Below are 21,223 nucleotides of genomic sequence, written 5' to 3'. Positions count from 1 at the left end.
ACAAGACTCCTAGGTACTTAGGTTCTATATACGTAATATTTACATAATATATGTACAGTATAGGACAGGTCTGGGCAAATTTAGGCCCGGGGGCCACATGTGGACCGTTAAGATTTTCAATTTGGCCTGCCGGACATTCCCAAATAATTATTCTTATGTCTTTAAGATTGAAAGGTATCTGCCATTATGATGTGTAGTTTTGTTTTCAAATGACCGTAAGTCTTCAACTATATTAAGTATTTCAATGGTTGGAATCTGCACTTTTGCATGATATTTTAGCGACTAGTGTTGTCCTGATACCAATATTATTTCCATACTTTTCTGAATAAAGGGGACAAAAAAAAGTACAACATTGGCTTTATTTTAACAAAAAATCTTAGGGTGTGGCGGAACGGTACTTTTCAGAGGCGGTATGATACCGAATGTGATTCATTAGTATCGCGGTACTACACTACTACCCGTATACCGTACAACCCTATTGGTTACTATGGTAATCTACGTCACAGCAGGTCAGATGAGGCACCAAGCAGTGTGGGTGGGGAGCATTTCCACAGAGTGTTTTGTGGTGGATTGGCCCGAAGCTTAAACAGCAAACAAAGTGGTTTTAGTACAAAAGGTTTATTTAACCATTTTCAAAACTACAAGTTGGATTGAATTGCCAATGCAAACAGATAGCGTCCTCCGAAGGATCGTGAATCAAGCAAAATCATGCAAATCATATCAAATATTGGTCTCCTGGCTTTCTATGTTTCCCTCATGTGTCAAGGTCTCGTTGTTTTGCAACTGCTTGCTCCACAACAACCGTGGATCCCTTAGTCATAACAAACAATCAAAACATTTTGTAGAATGGTTAAAGCGACCGCAAATTCAACTTTCCCCTACATATGCTCTACCAGTGATTCAGAGGCTCTTAGATAGACTTTCTTTTTGGGTTAAAACAGACACAAAATATGGTATAAAGGTAAGAAATTCCACTACAGTTTCCAGAGCGGCCGGCCTGAAAAGTGTGTGTCAGGGACAGACGCATAAGGAGATTGTGACAAGAAAGTTCTAAAGCTTACTGATATATCAGATTGTGGATGTTTTTTGGTTTTTTACCCTTTGCGTTCATATTTCACTGTTTGTTGCATTCGGCCTTATTGTAAAATATGTTGATTGAAAGGGGCTGTGACGTTCATATGTTCTCAATGTTCATGGTTTTATCAATTATACAAAAATTTTAAATTCCGTTCCGTTTTTAAGGCAGTCTGTCATAACATTTTTAGCATTCAATCAGACTTTTTGTGAGGTTTTGTATAAGTTTTACTAAAAATAGATATACCGGCCCCCAGACACATTCTTTTCTCCAAATTTGGCCGTTTTCAAAAGTACAAGTTGGATTGAATTGCCAATGCAAACAGACAGCCTGCTCCGAAGGATCCAGAATCAAGCAAAATCATGCAAATCATATCAAATATTGGTGTCCTGGCTTTTTATATGTTTCCCTCATGTGTCAAGGTCTCGTTGTTTTGCAACTGCTTGCTCCACAACAACCGTGGATCCCTTAGTCATAACAAACAATCAAAACATTTTGTAGCATGGTTAAAGCGACCGCAAATTCAACTTTCCCCTACATATGCTCTACCAGTGATTCAGAGGCTCTTAGATAGACTTTCTTTTTGGATTAAAACAGACACATAATATGGTATAAAAGTCAGAAATTCCACTACAGTTTCCAGAGCGGCCAGCCTGAAATGTGTGTGTCAGGGACAGACGCATAAGGAGATTGTGACAAGAAAGTTCTTAAGCTTACTGATATATCAGATTGTAGATGTTTTTTGGTTTTTTACCCTTTGCGTTCATATTTCACTGTGTTCGTTGCATTTGGCCCTATTGTAAAATATGTTTATTGAAAGGGGCTGTGACGTTCATATGTTCTCAATGTTCATGGTTTTATCAATTATACAAAAATGTTAAATTCCGTTCCGTTTTTAAGGCAGTCTGTCATAACATTTTTAGCATTCAATCAGACTTTTTGTGAGGTTTTGTATAAGTTTTACTAAAAATAGATATACCGGCCCCCAGACACATTCTTTTCTCCAAATTTGGCCGTTTTCAAAAGTACAAGTTGGATTGAATTGCCATTGCAAACAGACAGCATGCTCCGAAGGATCCAGAATCAAGCAAGATCATGCAAATCATATCAAATATTGGTCTCCTGGCTTTTTATATGTTTCCCTCATGTGTCAAGGTCTCGTTGTTTTGCAACTGCTTGCTCCACAACAACCGTGGATCCCTTAGTCATAACAAACAATCAAAACATTTTGTAGCATGGTTAAAGCGACCGCAAATTCAACTTTCCCCTACATATGCTCTACCAGTGATTCAGAGGCTCTTACATAGACTTTCTTTTTGGATTAAAACAGACAGAAAATATGGTATAAAAGTCAGAAATTCCACTACAGTTTCCAGAGCGGCCAGCCTGAAAAGTGTGTGTCAGGGACAGACGCATAAGGAGATTGTGACAAGAAAGTTCTAAAGCTTACTGATATATCAGATTGGAGATGTTTTTTGTTTTTTTACCCTTTGCGTTCATATTTCACTGTGTTTGTTGCATTCGGCCTTATTGTAAAATATGTTGATTGAAAGGGGCTGTGACGTTCATATGTTCTCAATGTTCATGGTTTTATCGTTCATAGAAAAAATTTAAATTCCATTCCGTTTTTAAGGCAGTCTGTCATAACATTTTTAGCATTCAATCAGACTTTTTGTGAGGTTTTGTATAAGTTTTCCTAAAAATAGATATACAGGTCCCAGAAACATTCTTTTCTCCAAATTTGGCCATTTTCAAAAGTACAAGTTGGATTGAATTGCCAATGCAAACAGATAGCGTCCTCCGAAAGAACCAAAATCATGCAAATCATATCAAATATTGGTCTCCTGGCTTTTTATATGTTTCCCTCATGTGTCAAGGTCTCGTTGTTTTGCAACTGCTTGCTCCACAACAACCGTGGATCCCTTAGTCATAACAAACAATCAAAACATTTTGTAGCATGGTTAAAGCGACCGCAAATTCAACTTTCCCCTACATATGCTCTACCAGTGATTCATAGGCTCTTAGATAGACTTTCTTTTTGGATTAAAACAGACACAAAATATGGTATAAAAGTCAGAAATTCCACTACAGTTTCCAGAGCGGCCAGCCTGAAATGTGTGTGTCAGGGACAGACGCAGAAGGAGATTGTGACAAGAAGGTTCTAAAGCTTACTGATATATCAGATTTTTTGTTATTTTACCCCTTTGCGTTCATATTTCACTGTGTTTGTTGCATTTGGCCCTATTGTAAAATATGTTGATTGAAAGGGGCTGTGACGTTCATATGTTCTCAATGTTCATGGTTTTATCAATTATACAAAAATTTTAAATTCCGTTCCGTTTTTTAAGGCAGTCTGTCATAACATTTTTAGCATTCAATCAGACTTTTTGTGAGGTTTTGTATAAGTTTTACTAAAAATAGATATACCGACCCCCAGACACTTTCTTTTCTCCAAATTTGGCCATTTTCAAAAGTACAAGTTGGATTGAATTGCCAATGCAAACAGACAGCATGCTCCGAAGGATCCAGAATCAAGCAAAATCATGCAAATCATATCAAATATTGGTGTCCTGGCTTTTTATATGTTTCCCTCATGTGTCAAGGTCTCATTGTTTTGCAACTGCTTGCTCCACAACAACCGTGGATCCCTTAGTCATAACAAACAATCAAAACATTTTGTAGCATGGTTAAAGCGACCCCAAATTCAACTTTCCCATACATATGCTCTACCAGTGATTCAGAGGCTCTTAGATAGACTTTCTTTTTGGGTTAAAACAGACACAAAATATGGTATAAAGGTAAGAAATTCCACTACAGTTTCCAGAGCGGCCAGCCTGAAATGTGTGTGTCAGGGACAGACGCAGAAGGAGATTGTGACAAGAAGGTTCTAAAGCTTACTGATATATCAGATTTTTTGTTATTTTACCCCTTTGCGTTCATATTTCACTGTGTTTGTTGCATTTGGCCTTACTGTATAATTTGTTGATTGAAAGGGGCTGTGACGTTCATATGTTCTCAATGTTCATGGTTTTATCGTTCATAGAAAAATTTAAAATTTCATTCCGTTTTTAAGGCAGTCTGTCATAACATTTTTAGCATTCAATCAGACTTTTTGTGAGGTTTTGTATAAGTTTTCCTAAAAATAGATATACCGGCCCCCAGACACATTATTTTCTCCAAATTTGGCCCCTGAGTCAAAATAATTGCTGAGGTCTGGTATAGGATATATACTGATATATTACAGTATATGTTTATATCATATATCCAATATATAACAATTAACATGTATGATACTACAGTATATGTAACAGCTGCAGCATAAAATAGAGAGTAAATCCAGCAGAAAATAGACATAAACAAAGAAGTAACTAACACAGAAGATGTCAGGTAATAGATATCTTCTGTAGCTGTATGCTTAGTGATTATAATAATAAAAATGGGGTCCAAACGTGAGGTGTTTTTCAAGGCACTTCTATAAGTACTCACCTTTTTGGCAGTTATGCACTATCTTTGTAATGTGGTTTATGCAACTAAAGTGTTGCTGTAGCTTGTTTACTTTAGATCAGGGGTCTCAAACTCAATATACCTGGAGGCCACTGGATGCAAAAACCGGGTGAGGCTGGGCCGCGAGAAAAGATTTCTTAAAAAAAATCTGACATGCACTTTTTGATGACTTCACCTCCTTTAAATGCCTTTCTCGCCCTAGCAACATACTTGCCAACTCTCGGGATCTTTCCGGGTAACACCCGAATATCATTACCCCCCCCGATAATCTCCCGGGGCAATCCTTCTCCCTGTTTTCACCCGGAAAACAATATTAAGGGCGTGCCGTGATGGCACTGCCTTTAGCATCCTCTACAACCTGCCTTCTCATGCGCTTTTCCACCATACAGACAGTGTGCCGGCCCACTCACATTCTGAATGAGGCTACTGCAGACCCACGGTGGTGACTGCAAGACATACTTGGTCAACAGCCATACAGGTCACACTGAGGGTGGCTGTATAAACAACTTTATCACTGTTACAAATATGCGCCACGCTGTGAACCCACACCAAACAAGATTGACAAACACATTTTGGGAGAACATCCCCACCGTAACACAACATAAACACAAAAGAACAAATACCCAGAATCCAATGCAGCCCTAACTATTCAAAGCTACAATACAGGGCGGGGGTGTATATTGTAGCCTGGAAGAGTTAGGGCTGCATGGGATTCTGGGTATTTGTTCTCTTGTGTTTGTGTTGTGTTACGGTGCGGATGTTCTCCCAAAATGTGTTGGTCATTCTTGTTTGGTGTGGGTTCGTAGTGTGGCACATATTTGTAACAGTGTTAAAGTTGTTTATACGGCCACCCTCAGTGTGACTTGTGTGACTGTTAATCAATCGATCAATCAATCAATGTTTATTTATTTAGCCCTAAATCACAAATGTCTCAAAGGACTGTACAAACCACTACGACTAAGACATCCTCGGGCAAGGAAAACTCACACCCAGTTAGTAGTTAATCAACTATGTCTTGCAGTCGCCTACTGCGTCTAAAGAAGCCAAGTGCAAAATGTGGCTAGGCTGGCAGACTGTTTGCACAGTTTGTAGAAGACGCGATAGGCAGTGGCTCCACGATGCTCCCTTAATATTGTTGTTAGGGTGATATTTACGAGATGATTAATACCCCTGGGGGGGCACTGAATCTACCGGAAAAATCCTGGGAATATAAGTATAGCAATGTAAAGCGCCATTCATATAAAGCTCGCGGGCCGCACCAACATCCATCCATCCATTTTCTACCGCTTATTCCCTTTCGGGGACGCGGGGGGCGCTGGCGCCTATCTCAGCTACAATCGGGCGGAAGGCGGTGTACACCCTGGACAAGTCGCCACCTCATCGCAGGGCCAACACAGATAGACAGACAACATTCACACTCACATTCACACACTAGGGCCCATTTAGTGTTGCCAATCAACCTATCCCCAGGTGCATGTCTTTGGAAGTGGGAGGAAGCCGGAGTACCCGGAGGGAACCCACGCATTCACGGGGTGAACATGCAAACTCCACACAGAAAGGACCCGAGCCTGGATTTGAACCCAGGACTGCAGGACCTTCGTATTGTGAGGCAGACGCACTAACCCCTCTGCCACCGTGAAGCCCATATAAAATGTTCATATTAAGGTGCGGGCCGCAAAACAACATGTTTGAAATTTCAAATTATTTAGTTCTACTAGTCGTGTTCTTCAATATGAGCAGCATTACCGTCTTTGTAAAACATTGATTACATTACATGGATTAATAAGTAGATTGTAAAGTAAATGCCTTACTTCAGTAGTTGAGGGCTTGCAAAAGCCAGGAGGTCTTGCAGAAGCTTGAAGAAGGCCGACTCAATCAGAGCCCATTTAAATGTCTTATAGATGGTAGGTACGAGCCATGAGGTAGGGTAGTTTTCTTCTTCCTTCTTTTTCTTTGTTTTCTTTTCTTTTTTGCCTTCTTTGTTGCCTCGTTCCTCCTTAAGAATAACAAAAAAAAAATACAGGGAGCAAAGTAAATAATAAATGATGGTGAAAATTAATAGATAAAATAAATAGTCCAAGAAAGTGTGCTTACCATCATTAAACCATCCTTACTGACACCTTTCCCCAGACCAGTGGAGAGTCCATTTTCAAAGGATTCATTCTGGGATTTCTTGATTGGTTTTTTCGCTAGCTTCTTTTGGTAGCGCTGTCGAGCTACGGCAAACTCCAGTTGCATGAAGTGCCGGAAGTGCCCGCTGATGTAAGCCGTGCTGTCCGTCTCATCCAGCGCCCACAAGTCCTCTTGAACCAGGGGCTGCTTGTACCCCTTCACCACCATGCTGAGGGCAAGGCAGGAGTACACAGTGTCATGTATTATTACTACTGCTGTCAAATGACACATTTTTTTAAATAGGAGTTGTCACATTTTGGAATTTGGATGAATTGTGATTAATCACAGATAATTACTAGCTTGCATTATTAACATTTCCTTAAAGGGGAACATTATCACAATTTCAAAAGGGTTAAAAACAATAAAAATCAGTTCCCGGTGGCTTGTTGTATTTTTTGAAGTTTTTTTCAAAATTTTACCGGTCCCGGAATATCCCTAAATAAAGCTTTAAAGTGCCTTATTTTCGCTATCTTCGAAACCACTATCCATTTCCCTGTGATGTCATACAGGGCTGCCAATACAAACAACATGGCGGTTACCACAGCAAGATATAGCGACATAAGCTCGGATTCAGACTCGGATTTCAGCGGTTTAAGCGATTCAACAGATTACGCATGTATTGAAACAGATGGTCGGAGTATGGAGGCAGATAGCGAAAACGAAATTGAAGAAGAAATTTAAGCTATTGCGCGAATAGCTATTGACGCTATTCGGCCATAGCGTGGGTGTACCTAATGAAGTGGCCCATAGCATGGCTGCCTTATTAGCATCGCCGGTAAAATGTGCGGACCAAACGATCAGGACTTTCGCATCTTGTGACACTGGAGCAACTTAAATCCGTCGATTGGTAAGTGTTTGTTTCGCATTAAATGTGGGTATGTAGTTTAAAATGTACATACAGTTATCGTAAATAGCATGTTAGCATCGATTAGCGTAGCATGTTAGCATTGATTAGCTGGCAGTCATGCCGTGACCAAATATGTCTGATTAGCACATAAGTCAACAACATCAACAAAACTCACCTTTGTGATTTCGTTGACTTAATCGTTGCAAATGCATCTGCAGGTTATCCATACATCTCTGTGTCATGTCTGTCTTAGCATCGCCGGTCAAATGTGCAGACACTTTGGTACATTCAATTGGGGTCTGGCGGCAGATTTCTTGCCAGTGGTGCAACTTGAATCCCTCCCTGTTAGTGTTGTTACACCCTCCGACAACACACCGACGAGGCATGATGTCTCCAAGGTTCCAAAAAATAGTCGAAAAAACGGAAAATAACAGAGCTGAGACCCGGTGTTTGTAATGTGAAAATGAATATGGCGGGTGTGTTACCTCGGTGACGTCACGTTCAGACATCATCGCTAAAAGACCGATAAACAGAAAGGCGTTTAATTTGCGAAAATTCACCCATTTAGAGTTCGGAAATCGGTTAAAAAAATACATGGTCTTTTTTCTGCAACATCAAGGTATATATTGACGCTTACATAGGTTTGGTGATAATATTCCCCTTTAAGAAAAGACTCCAATATGTGTACACACATGCAATTTTAATGTCGGAATGTCATCCAGGATTGTTTTTAAACGATTTACTTGAATGCATGGGAATTATTTGCAAAAAACTTGGTGACAATCTTATCTATAGTCGAGTCAGGGTGTATTTTGGAGTAAAATCTGCCAACGAGCCACCAGTCGGAGTCTCCTCACTCATTTTTGTACTGATGTGTGCATTGACCTGATCACTGATAGTATAGCGGTTAAGGTACAAGGGCTTTTAAATACATTGCATGATTAATCTAAGTGTGTTTATGATTAATGTTACAATTTTTTCTGTGATCAATCACATGAGTTGAAACGTTAATTTTGAAAGCCTTAATTTTTACATATCTTTTTCTTTCAAATTGTAATGATTTTTTTTTCTTCAGCAGCCATTCTGACTTTTTCAAATACTAGGACAGATACGTACAGGCATTAGAAATGACATGAATTGTGGTGTAGGGATATTTACCTAATCAACTACACAGAGTAACAGCTATTTATTTGAAGGAAGGCATTTATGATGGTGCATGAAGGCAAAATATTAACACATTTCGTCACTGTTTAACTAATACATTATTCAACTTTACACCTGTGGCTCCAAGATCATGCTGATGAGCATTAGGTTCTTTTCCGCAGAGATTTCATTACTTTATCTTTTTTACTTTTTCTTACTACAGTGCTCCTGTTGTATAGAGGAACTTGGATTGCTGTAAACACATTGCCCAATACTTGCATTGACATTTTAACCTTGCTGGCAAACATAGAACACTCGATCCAAACTTGGGATTTACATGAATGAGGTGTTCCTCAAGGCATCCCTTTAAAGGGAAACTGCACATTTTTTCAATGCATTCTAAAAATGTAATAAATTTGATCAAAAGTCTGCTCACAACGGAGCCTTTGGGAGCCGTTCAATTCTGCCCATAAATCCCCTAATAAAACATCCAAACACCTCTATTGAGGTTTTATATACAGTACACATGTAATGTAGTAACAGGCACATTTATAATAAAATTAAAAGCGCTTTACGTGTCATTCTCGCCAGTTTCAGGTCTTTTTAATTTTCCTACAGGAACTCTCCTGAAGGAATCAATAAAGTACTATCTAGCTATTTATCTACATAGTGGTCAAAGTGTCCCAACTTGTCGGAATACACCCTCAGCCATCTACTTTCCAGGTGAGAGGCCTGATTTATGATCTACAATAAAATTACAGGGAGCAGGGAAGCGAGGAAACAGCAGACCACTCGATGATGTAAATATCACAGTGTCCTAGTGGTTAGAGTGTCTGCCCTGAGATCGGTAGGTTGGGAGTTCAAACCCCGGCCGAGTCATACCAAAGACTATAAGAAAAATGGGACCCTGCTTGGCACTCAGCATCAAGGGTTGGAATTGGGGGTTAAATCACCATAAATGATTCCCACTGCTGCCCACTGCTCCCCCTCACTTCCCAGGGGGTGATCAAGGGGATGGGTCAAATGCAGAGGACAAATTTTACCACACCTATTGTGTGTGTTACAATCATTGGTACTTTAACTTAATAAGGACACACGGAAGCGATTACATCGCCGCTATAAATAGTTTGTCTCTGCTAGTGCTTATAATCACAATATCACTAACACTGTGTTAATATTCAAATCAGGAAATGTAAATTGAGTATTTTTTCCACTTTTTAAAATGGTTATTTGTTGGATTTTAATGGAGCTTCCATTGGCTCCGCTGTAGGCGGAGTTTTATTTATGTGTATTTAATATTTAGAATGCATTAAAAAAAAATCCATCCATCGTCATGTCTTGTATAATGATTATGAACATAGGCAATATTCCAAAATAGCGCTGTTACCCCTTAAGTCCTCTCCTTTGGGAGGTTCCAATTTGTTTTCAAAATGTTATTTATTCAACTAAGGTGTGGCTGTAGCTTTTACTTCAGATGCAGTCCGTAGTCATTTGTTCAACTTCTTTAGTTATAGATTTAGTGTTCTATTTTGCTCCTCCCTTTTTCATCATTCGTGCTATGGCGGCCCGTTTAGTTCAGTAAAAGCACCCATGAGAGACTTTAATTTTTGCAGGGGATTCTTAAAAACACGAGTGCTGTGGTAAGGATGATCTTTGAATAGCTTTTTTGCAGAGTGCTCCTGTAACTCTGACTAAATAGACCAAAATCAAATGTCTACTGTAGAGGACGTTGGTTCTCTGGCATACACAAAATAAGACTAATAATGAAGGTAGAATTTCAGCCCTTAGCTTTCTGGAAAAGTGGCCCCCTTAGCAATTGTGTTGAAAATCCCTGTTCTAAGCGTTTCAGTGTGACCATTTACCTATTAAACCAGTTGAAAGTGATTCTGCTCAAAAACGCGGCACCTGCCTCAGGATTCTGTTGGAGAAATGATTTAAACAAACATTTAGATGGACGATGACAGTTCAGGCCCAAATAAAGGAGGAAAAAGCAAGCAAACACTCCACCTGAGCGCTAATACCTTTTTGGCAATCTCCCTGACTTGTGGAGAGAGGTCAGCTACAGCAGAGAGGATGAGTGCAATCACTTCCAGCCCAAAGGAGATGCAAATGAGGCAAAATCGATGGACGTCCTCCACCATTCCCTAGTAGTCAACAAGGAGTTCATCACAAGGTTGCTTTCAACAGGCGATGTCATTTCTAGCAACTCTTACCAGCCTGAGTGCCTCTCGTATGACAGTCTGAAGAGGGAAAACATCGCACAGAACCACAAGAAACCAGAAGGAGAAGAGAGTGGCGGAATCGATTGCTCCTCTCCGTCTTAATCCTTCTTGGCACAGCAGCACCATCACCTGGAAGACGAGGTGAGAATGTAAATAAATCATCTCTTCATGATGAGAGCCAGAGTTGTGTAACATGTCTAATCATACCCATGACACAGCATAAATGACGGGGTTGGCCAAGTACACACTAGGATTCTTTTCTGATGGAGGGTCCTGGCCAGCAGCAAAATCTTCTCCTAAAGTGACGCCCAGGCCCGCTATGGCAGTTAGGAACAACAGAGACGCAACGACCTGGGGAAGGAGATAAGACACATCCTAAATATTAACTAATACCACAAACATTAACAATATTAAGGCATCTACACATTATGCTTGGACTTTAATCATTTAGTTCTTCTTTAGTGCTCTGTAGAGAAACCCCTTGTTTATCGTTGTTAATTGGTTCTGGGTCTGACCGCAGAAAATTACTGTAATTTATCATATTACTTTTAGTGCTTAATAAATGTTTTCGACCACTTTTATATTCTTCTTTGAAAAGTCACAAATTAATCAAGCATGAAAATCACTTGTAAGAAAATAATTTTTTTCTGTCCAGGAAAGCAAGTAAATAATAACAAAATAAAAATAAAAATAAAATATATATATATAATTTGCTTTAAAGGGGAACATTATCACCAGACCTATGTAAGCGTCAATATATACCTTGATGGTGCAGAAAAAAGACCATATATTTTTTTAACCGATTTCCGAACTCTAAATGGGTGAGTTTTGGCGAATTAAACGCCTTTCTGTTTATCGCTCTGGAGGTGATGACGTCAGAATGTGACGTTGCCGAGGTAACACAGCCGCCATTTTTATTTTCAACCCATTGTAAACATTGGGTCTCAACTCTGTTATTTTCCGTTTTTTCGACTATTTTTTGGAACCTTAGAGACATCATGCCTCGTCGGTGTGTTGTCGGAGGTTGTAACAACACTAACAGGGAGGGATTCAAGTTGCACCACTGGCCCGAAGATGCGAAAGTGTCTGCCGCCAGACCCCCATTGAATGTGCCAAAGTGTCTCCACATTTTACCGGCGATGCTAAGACAGGCATGGCACAGAGATGTATGGATAACCTGCAGATGCATTTGCAACGATAAAGTCAACGAAATCACAAAGGTGAGTTTTGTTGATGTTGACTTATGTGCTAATCAGACATATTTGGTCGCAGCGTGACTGCCAGCTAATCGATGCTAACATTCTACGCTAATCGACGCTAACATGCTATTTACCGGCGGTGCTAAAGCAGACATGGCACAGAGATGTATCGATAACCTGCAGATGCATTTGTAACGATAAAGTCACAGAAATCATAAGGGTGAGTTTTGTTGATGTTGACTGCCAGCTAATCGATGCTAATATGCTGCGCTAATCGATGCTAACATGCTATTTACCGGCGGTGCTAAAGCAGACATGGCACAGAGATGTATGGATAACCTGCAGATGCATTTGCAACTATATTACGTTTCCTTCCACCCACATTTAATGCGAAAAAAACACTTCCCAATCGACGGATTTAAGTTGCTCCAGTGTCACGAGATGCGAAAGTCCTGATCGTTTGGTCCGCACATTTTACCGGCGATGCTAACGCAGCTATTCGGCCATGCTATGGCTATGAATAGCGTCAATAGCTATTTGCTCAGTAGCTTCAGTTTCTTCTTCAATACTTTCATACTCCAACCATCCGTTTCAATACATGCGTAATCTGTTGAATCGCTTAAACCGCTGAAATCTGAGTCTGAATCTGAGCTAATGTCGCTATATCTTGCTGTGGTATCTGCCATTGTTCGTTTACATTGGCAGCACTGTATGACGTCACAGGGAAATGGATAGTGGCATCGCAAATAGCGAAAATCAAGCACTTTAAAGCTTTTTTTAAGGATATTCGGAGACCGGTAAAATTTTGAAAAAAAAATTAAAAAAATACAACAAGCCACTGGGAACTGATTTTTATTGTTTTTAACCCTTTTGAAATTGTGATAATGTTCCCCTTTAATATTTTGTCAGTATTTTGCAACACAAATACAGTACAATCATGTAAAACATTTGCACATTTCGTTTTAACACTAAAAATATAACTTAGGTCAGGATAAATAACTTCTATATAATGATGTATTTTTGCAGATGATGTAGTCCTGATGGCTTCATCTGACCGGGATCTTCAGCTCTCGCTGGATCGGTTCGCAGCCGAGTGTGAAGCGACCGGAATGAGAATCAGCACCTCCAAGTCCGAGTCCATGGTTCTCGCCCGGAAAAGGGTGGAGTGCCATCTCCGGGTTGGGGAGGAGACCCTGCCCCAAGTGGAGGAGTTCAAGTACCTAGGAGTCTTGTTCACGAGTGAGGGAAGAGTGGATCGTGAGATCGACAGGCGGATCGGTGCGGCGTCTTCAGTAATGCGGACGTTGTACCGATCCGTTGTGGTGAAGAAGGAGCTGAGCCGGAAGGCAAAGCTCTCAATTTACCGGTCGATCTACGTTCCCATCCTCACCTATGGTCATGAGCTTTGGGTCATGACCGAAAGGATAAGATCACGGGTACAAGCGGCCGAAATGAGTTTCCTCCGCCGTGTGGCGGGGCTCTCCCTTAGAGATAGGGTGAGAAGCTCTGCCATCCGGGAGGAACTCAAAGTAAAGCCGCTGCTCCTTCACATCGAGAGGAGCCAGATGAGGTGGTTCGGGCATCTGGTCAGGATGCCACCCGAACGTCTCCCTAGGGAGGTGTTTAGGGCACGTCCAACCGGTAGGAGGCCACGGGGAAGACCCAGGACACGTTGGGAAGACTATGTCTCCCGGCTGGCCTGGGAACGCCTCGGGATCCCCCGGGAAGAGCTAGACGAAGTGGCTGGGGAGAGGGAAGTCTGGGTTTCCCTGCTTAGGCTGTTGCCCCCGCAACCCGACCTCGGATAAGCGGAAGATGATGGATGGATGGATAATGATGTATTAACCATTACAGAAACAAAATATACTGCTGATGCATAGTCTACCTACTTTTATATTTTTTTACACTTAATTTAACATACCGTATTTTCTGGACTTTAAGTCGCAGTTTTTTTTACATAGTTTGGCCAGGGCTGTGACTTATACTTAGGAGCGACTTATGTGTGAAATTATATAAATTTATAATATTATTTAGCTCATTCACGTAAGAGACTAGACATATAAGGTTTCATGGGATTTATCGATTAGGAGTGACAGATTTTTTGGTAAACGTATAGCATGTTCTATATGTTATAGTTATTTGAATGACTCTTACCATAATATGTTACGTTAACATACCAGGCACCTTCTCAGTTGGTTATTTATGCCTCATATAACGTATTATTCAGCCTATTGTTCACTAATCTTTATTTATTTTAAATTGCCTTTCAAATGTCTGTTCTTGGTGTTGGGTTTTATCAAATACATTTCCCCCCAAAAATACGACTTATACTCCAGTGCGACTTATATATGTTTTTTTTCCTTCTTTATTATGCATTTTCGGCAGGGGCGACTTATACTCCGGAGCGACTTATACTCCGAAAAATACAGTAATTTAAAAAAAAAAAAATTGAAAAATATATATATAAATTGCTTTAATATTTTGTCAGTATTTTGCAACACAAATACAATTATATAAAACATTGCTCATTTAATTCTAACACTAAAAATATAACTTAGGTCAGGAAAAATAGCTCCTACAGTAAATATCAATTAATCAATCAATTAATGATTATTTATATAGCCCTAAATCACTAGTGTCTCAAAGGGCTGCACAAACCACTACGACATCCTCGGTAGAGCCCACATAAGGGCAAGGAAAACTCACACCCAGTGGGACGTAGGTGACAATGATGACTATGAGAAACCTTGGAGAGGACCGCATATGTGGGCAACCCCCCCACTCTATAATGTTGTATTAACCATTACAGAAACAAAACATATTGCTGATGCATAGTCTACCTACTTTACACTTAAACCTTAGTCAACTATAGTGACTTTCTTGCGTTGTAGCACATCAAAATATTCCCTGAGATCACATAATAAATTATATTGATTTTTTCTCACTATTACCCTGGCCAGTTAATCAATCACAGGGTTCGTATGGACAAACATTAACACCTATGTTGCTATTTAGAGCCTATAATCCGCCTAATGTGCGTCCTTTTGGAATGTGGAAGTGGGACAAAGCAGTTACCTCAAGAAAGCACGGGGAGAACATGCAAACCCTGAATGCCTTCCAACACTCGATCACCTGAGTGTGAGGCCAACATGCTAACTACTAAGCCACTGTGCGGCCGAAGGCAAAATATGACCGTAGAATCTAATTTATCACATATATACTTGAAGTGTGGGAGTGTTGCAGTACCTGTTTGCAGATGTAAAGCTTGGATATGTATTTTGTGTTCTTTGCCCTCCTGCAGAGAGCCACCAGGTGGTAGGGGGCACAGAGCCACAAGAAGCCCAAAGGGATCCACACCAGCACCGTCTGCTCCACGCATACTGGCAGGTCTGGATCCTCCCTCTCCACGTATGAAGAGTTCTGCAGCAAAAGCCAGCATACATGCAGGCATGTTAAACGCAAGGCAAAATGCTTAATACCTGCATTTATTTGAACTGATAGTCCCTGCTCATTTTGTTATGTACAAACCCCGTTTCCGTATGAGTTGGGAAATTGTGTTAGATGTAAATATAAACAGAATACAATGATTTGCAAATCCTTTTCAACCCATATTCAGTTGAATATGCTACAAAGACAACATATTTGATGTTCAAATTGATAAACATTTTTTATTGTTGCAAATAATCATTAACTTTAGAATTTGATGCCAGCAACACGTGACAATGAAGTTGGGAAAGGTGGCAACAAATACTGATAAAGTTGAGGAATGCTCATCAAACACTTATATGGAACATCCCACAGGTGTGCAGGCTAATTGGGAACAGGTGGGTGCCATGATTGGGTATAAAAGCAGCTTCCATGAAATGCTAAGTAATTCACAAACAAGGATGGGGCGAGGGTCACCAATTTGTAAGCAAATTGTCGAACAGTTTTAGAACAACATTTCTCAACGAGATATTGCAAGGAATTTAGGGATTTTACCATCTACGGTCTGTAAAATCATCAAAAAGTTCAGAGAATCTGGAGAAATCACTGCACGTAAGTGATGATATAACAGACTTTTGATCCCTCAGGCGGTACTGCATCAAAAACCGACACCAGTGTGTAAAGGACATCACCACATAGGCTCAGGAACACTTCATAAAACCTCTGTCAGTAACTACAGCTGGTCGCTACATCTGTAAGTGCAAGTTAAAACTTGACTATGCAAAGCCAAACCCATTTATCAACCATATCATGAAACGTCGCCGGCTTGGCTGGGCCCGAAATCACCCAAGATGGACTGATGCAAAGTGGAAAGGTGTTCTGTGGTCTGACGAGTCCACATTTCAAATTATATTTGGAAACAGAGGATGTGGTGTCCTCCAGAACTAAGAGGAAAATAACCATTCGGATTGTTATAGGCGCAAAGTTCAAAAGCCAGAATCTGTGATGGTATGGGGGTGTATTAGTGCCCAAGGCATGGGTAACTTACACATCTGTGAAGGCACCATTAATGCTGAAAGGTACACACAGGTTTTGGAGCAACATATGTTGTCATCCAAGCAACGCTATCATGGACGCCCCTGCTTATTTCAGCAAGACAGGTGTTACAACAGCGTGGCTTCGTAAAAAAAGAGTGTGGGTAGTTTCCTGGCCCGCCTGCAGTCCAGACCTGTCTCCCATCAAAAATGTGTGGCGCATTATGAAGCGTAAAATACGACAGCGGACACCCTGGAATGTTGAACGAATAAAGCTCTACATAAAACAAGAATGCTAAAGAATTCCACTTTCAAAGCTTCAACAATTAGTTTCCTCAGGTCCCAAACGTTTATTGAGTGTTGTTAAAAGAAAATGTGATGTAACACAGTTTTGAACATGCCCTTTCCCAACTACTTTGGCACGTGTTGCAGCCAAGAAATTCTAAGTTAATTATTATTTGCAAAAAAAAAATTAAGTTTACGAGTTTGAACATCAAATATCTTGTCTTTGTAGTGCATTCAATTGAATATGGGTGGAAAAGGATTTGCAAATCATTGCATTCCGTTTATATTTACATCTAACACAATTTCCCAACTCATATGGAAACAGGGTTTGTACAAACTGCAATTATAATTTTGTATGCGTAGCTACTCAGGCATTTTACACATTCAGTTATTGTTTGCTGTACATTTATTGTCCTGTCACATGTTTACAGAGCTCACAAAAGTTTGAAAACAACACAACCCTTGAACCAAAAGGTATCTTTGCTCAATATTTTGTTTGTTTTACGTATTTGACTTCATTTTTGGCCCTTACGGTGGCAAATCCATACTATAATATGAAACACAAAGGGGAGCACTTTTATATAACTCTTCACTGAGCCAGTTATTAATGTAATTTAATATTTATAAATACTTGAAAAAGAGATTACATTACCAGGTTTTCTGATGAAAAAATTCAAATGTAAAACACTACAGTGAAACTTCCAAGGTCAAAAACAATGTTTTTTTTTTTAAAATATTTGTCTATTTTTACTTGAAATTTGTTTTTAAATTTACCTTAGCTTACTATATTTACATTTAAATGGAAGGTGGGAACCAGGCACGTGTTGTCAGGAGAGACATGATGAAAATTTCAAAACCAGCAAATAACATAAAATAATACCCATTTAACTATGTTATAAATGTATGTTACGTATGCTTTTAATATTGTTAAACATTTTCTGAAGTAAAATCACTAATTTGGCACATTTCTGGTATGGGTTTTCAAGAATAGGTAAAAGTGAGTAATTCTCTTCTTTTTCTTGTCATTCTAAATAATAAACTAATGAAATACACAATACACAGACTCTGAACAGACATAATGATCGCTATCATAATAATCTATCAATTTCTATATTGCTTGTCTCCATTAGGGTTACAGGCAAGCTGCACCTTAACCTGCTGACTTGGGCGTGACATTTCATTACCAAGTTTGCTAGTGAGAAAATAAAATATCAGAAAAATGTATTGAAACTTCTGAATTCAAAAAAATATATTGTGTGATTGCATCCCTTTAGAATCACAGTGAATTGATTTGGACCAACCTTTAATCGTGGCGTTTTAGGTAGAGTTGCAACGAATAATCCCAAAAAATCGATTACAAGTGTCACGATTAATTAATCGTTTTCTGAGTTTTTGTAAAATCCAGAGTGCATGGATTGCCTGGAACAACAGGTGAAAATCAATTAAATTTGAATATTGTGCAGATGTTTTTCTTTTTAACTCCAGTAATTAGATTTACAATGTGAAACTAATACATGACAGCCTTATAACATGCAACTCAAGATATTTCTAGCTTTCTTCTGATATAACGTTGATGATTACAGTTTGGAGCTTATGAAAATCTTGAATTTAAATTCTCAGGTAAGGTGGTCTTTTCATAAACTGTAAGCCATGATCATCAAACTTATAACAAACAAAGACTTGACATATCTCACTTTGCATGTAATGAGTTGATATTACATATTAGTTCAGGGGTGCCCACACCTTTTCTGCAGGCGAGCTACTTTTCAATTGACCAACTCGAGGGGATCTACCTCATTTATATATATCATTTATATTTATTTATTTATGAAAGAGACATTTTTGTAAACAAGTTAATTGTGTTTAATGATAATACAAGCATGTGTAACACATATAGATGTCTTTCTTTCACAAAGACAAGAATATAAGTTGGTGTATTACCTGATTCTGATGACTTGCATTGATTGGAATCAGACAGTAATGATGATAACGCCCACATTTTCAAATGGAGGAGAAAAAAAGTTGTCCTTTTTGTACAATACCACATGAAAGTGGTTGGTTTTTGGCATCTAATTCACCCAGCTTCCATACACTTTACAAGAAAAACATTGGCGGCAAATTCCGTAGCTTGCTTGATTGACATTCACGGCACCCGAGGGTCTTGTGAGATGACGCTGGCTGCTGCCAGTTCATTATTATGAAAAAATGACAGAGAGGAAGGCGAGAAACACTTTTTATTTCAACAGACTTTCGCGCCGTCCCTTCCGTCAAAACTCTAAAGGACGACTGCACATTTCCTATCTTCACAATAAAAGCCCTGCTTCATGCTGCCTGCGCTAACAAAATAAGAGTCTCGGAAAGCTGGCGTGCACAAGTGATGTGCACGCCAGCTTTCTGAGGGATCGCTTGAAGCAGGGCTTTTATTGTGAAGATAGGAAATGTGCAGTCGGCCTTTAGAGTTTTGACGGAAGGTACGGCGCGAGAGTCTGTTGAAATAAAAAGTGTTTCTCGCCTTCCTCTCGGTCATATTTTCATGATAATGATCTTGCAGCAGCCAGCGTCATCTCACAAGACCCTCCGTGAATGTCATTTAAGTGACGTCTTGGTGAAGATTGATGATCACTAATTTTTAGGTGTATTTTTTTTAAAAGCCTGGCTGGAGATCGACTGACACACCCCCCGCGGTCGACTGGTAGCTCGCGATCGACGGAATGGGCACCCCTGTATTAGTTTAACATATGAAGTTGAGTTGCTTTTTTTTAAGGAATTTATTAATCAATCCAATAAAACAATACCATACTAATGCAATCCAATAACAAAACCAAACCTGACCCAGCAACATTCAGAATAGCAATAAACAGAGCAATTGAGAGGACACACAAACAACACAGAACAATCTAAAAGTAGTGAAACAAAAATGTATATTATCAACAACAGTATCAATATTAGTAACAATTTCAACATAGCAGCGATTAAAAATCCCTCATTGACATTATCATTACAGACTTGAATAAAAAAAATAAACAAATAAAAAAATAAAAAATGAACAATAGTGTCACAGTTGAGTTGCTGACATGAAGGGGCTTTTGCACGAAATTAAAATGTTGGGAGTTTCACCTGTATACATTTTCAGACAGTTTCCACACGGTTGCTGCAAAAGAGCACATGAGAGCTGAGGTGTGTGGGCACAACGATCTGTGCGGCGGCGAACAGCGGAGGGTTTTAAAAAAAAAAAAATATGTATTACGGGAGTCAATTCTTTTGGGTGATTAATCACATGAGTTAACTTCTTACCTTTGACAGCCCTTTTACATACATACATATTCAAAGTCAGTCAATCAATCAATCAATCAACCAATCCATCAAAGTTTACTTTACAGCCCTCAATCACAAATGTTTCAATGGGCTGCACAAGGCACTATGGCACCCTTGGCTTAGATCCCACATCAGGGCAAGACAAAAACACAACCCGATTGGAACAAGGTGAAACCTTGAAAAGGGCCGCAGACGTGGGAACTGTCCTTGGGTGACTGGTGCAATGGATGCTGAGTGGATACGGTTAATAATGTGTGTGTGTATACTGTATATATGTACACACACATATATATATACACATATATATATATACACATATATATACATATATATATATATATATATATATATATATATATATATATATATATATATATATATATATATATATATATATATATGATGAAGTAGTCTTGTGATTTTTCCCACACCTACATATTGCGCTCTACCACGGTATCGAGCACTATTCTCCGGATAATCCGATCAAGATATATATACTGTATATATATATATATGTGTATATATGTATATATATATATGTAGGTGTGGGAAAAATCACAAGACTACTTCATCTCTACAGAACTGTTTCATGAGGGGTTCCATCATCAGGAAATCTCCTGATGATTGAGGGAACACCTCATGAAACAGTTCTGTAGAGATGAAGTAGTCTTGTGATTTTTCCCACACCTACATATTGCGCTCTACCACGGTATCGAGCACTATTCTCTGGATAATCCAATCAAGACATATGTATATATATATATGTATATATATATATATATACACACACACACACACATATATATGTATATATATATATATATATATATATATATATATATATATATATATATATATATATATATATATATACATACATATATATATGATTTGCTTAAATTTATTGTGACAATATATGTGAACAATACTTATATAGCGCTTTTTCTCTAGTGACTCAAAGCGCTTTACATAGTGAAACCCAATATCTAAGTTACATTTCA

At 39.1% G+C, this 21,223-nt stretch overlaps 1 protein-coding gene across 1 annotated transcript in view; it reads right to left on the bottom strand.

Moving 5' to 3' along the window:
• abcc2 (ATP-binding cassette, sub-family C (CFTR/MRP), member 2) overlaps positions 1-21,223 on the bottom strand; it is a 56,927-nt gene that overhangs the window by 34,938 nt on the left and 766 nt on the right. The window contains exons 2-8 of the mRNA XM_061910181.1: positions 15,409-15,582; positions 11,171-11,314; positions 10,955-11,092; positions 10,763-10,885; positions 10,604-10,659; positions 6,674-6,920; positions 6,391-6,575 (exon numbers count right to left, since the gene is read on the bottom strand). Of these exons, the coding sequence (XP_061766165.1) occupies positions 6,391-6,575; positions 6,674-6,920; positions 10,604-10,659; positions 10,763-10,885; positions 10,955-11,092; positions 11,171-11,314; positions 15,409-15,582 (1,067 nt within the window). The remainder of the gene's footprint in view (positions 1-6,390; positions 6,576-6,673; positions 6,921-10,603; positions 10,660-10,762; positions 10,886-10,954; positions 11,093-11,170; positions 11,315-15,408; positions 15,583-21,223) is intronic.

Source organism: Nerophis ophidion, linkage group LG09 (assembly GCF_033978795.1).
Source record: "Nerophis ophidion isolate RoL-2023_Sa linkage group LG09, RoL_Noph_v1.0, whole genome shotgun sequence".
NCBI lineage: Eukaryota > Metazoa > Chordata > Actinopteri > Syngnathiformes > Syngnathidae > Nerophis > Nerophis ophidion.
Note: the sequence above shows the minus strand (reverse complement) of the source record. Positions and strands in the feature narration are given on the sequence as shown.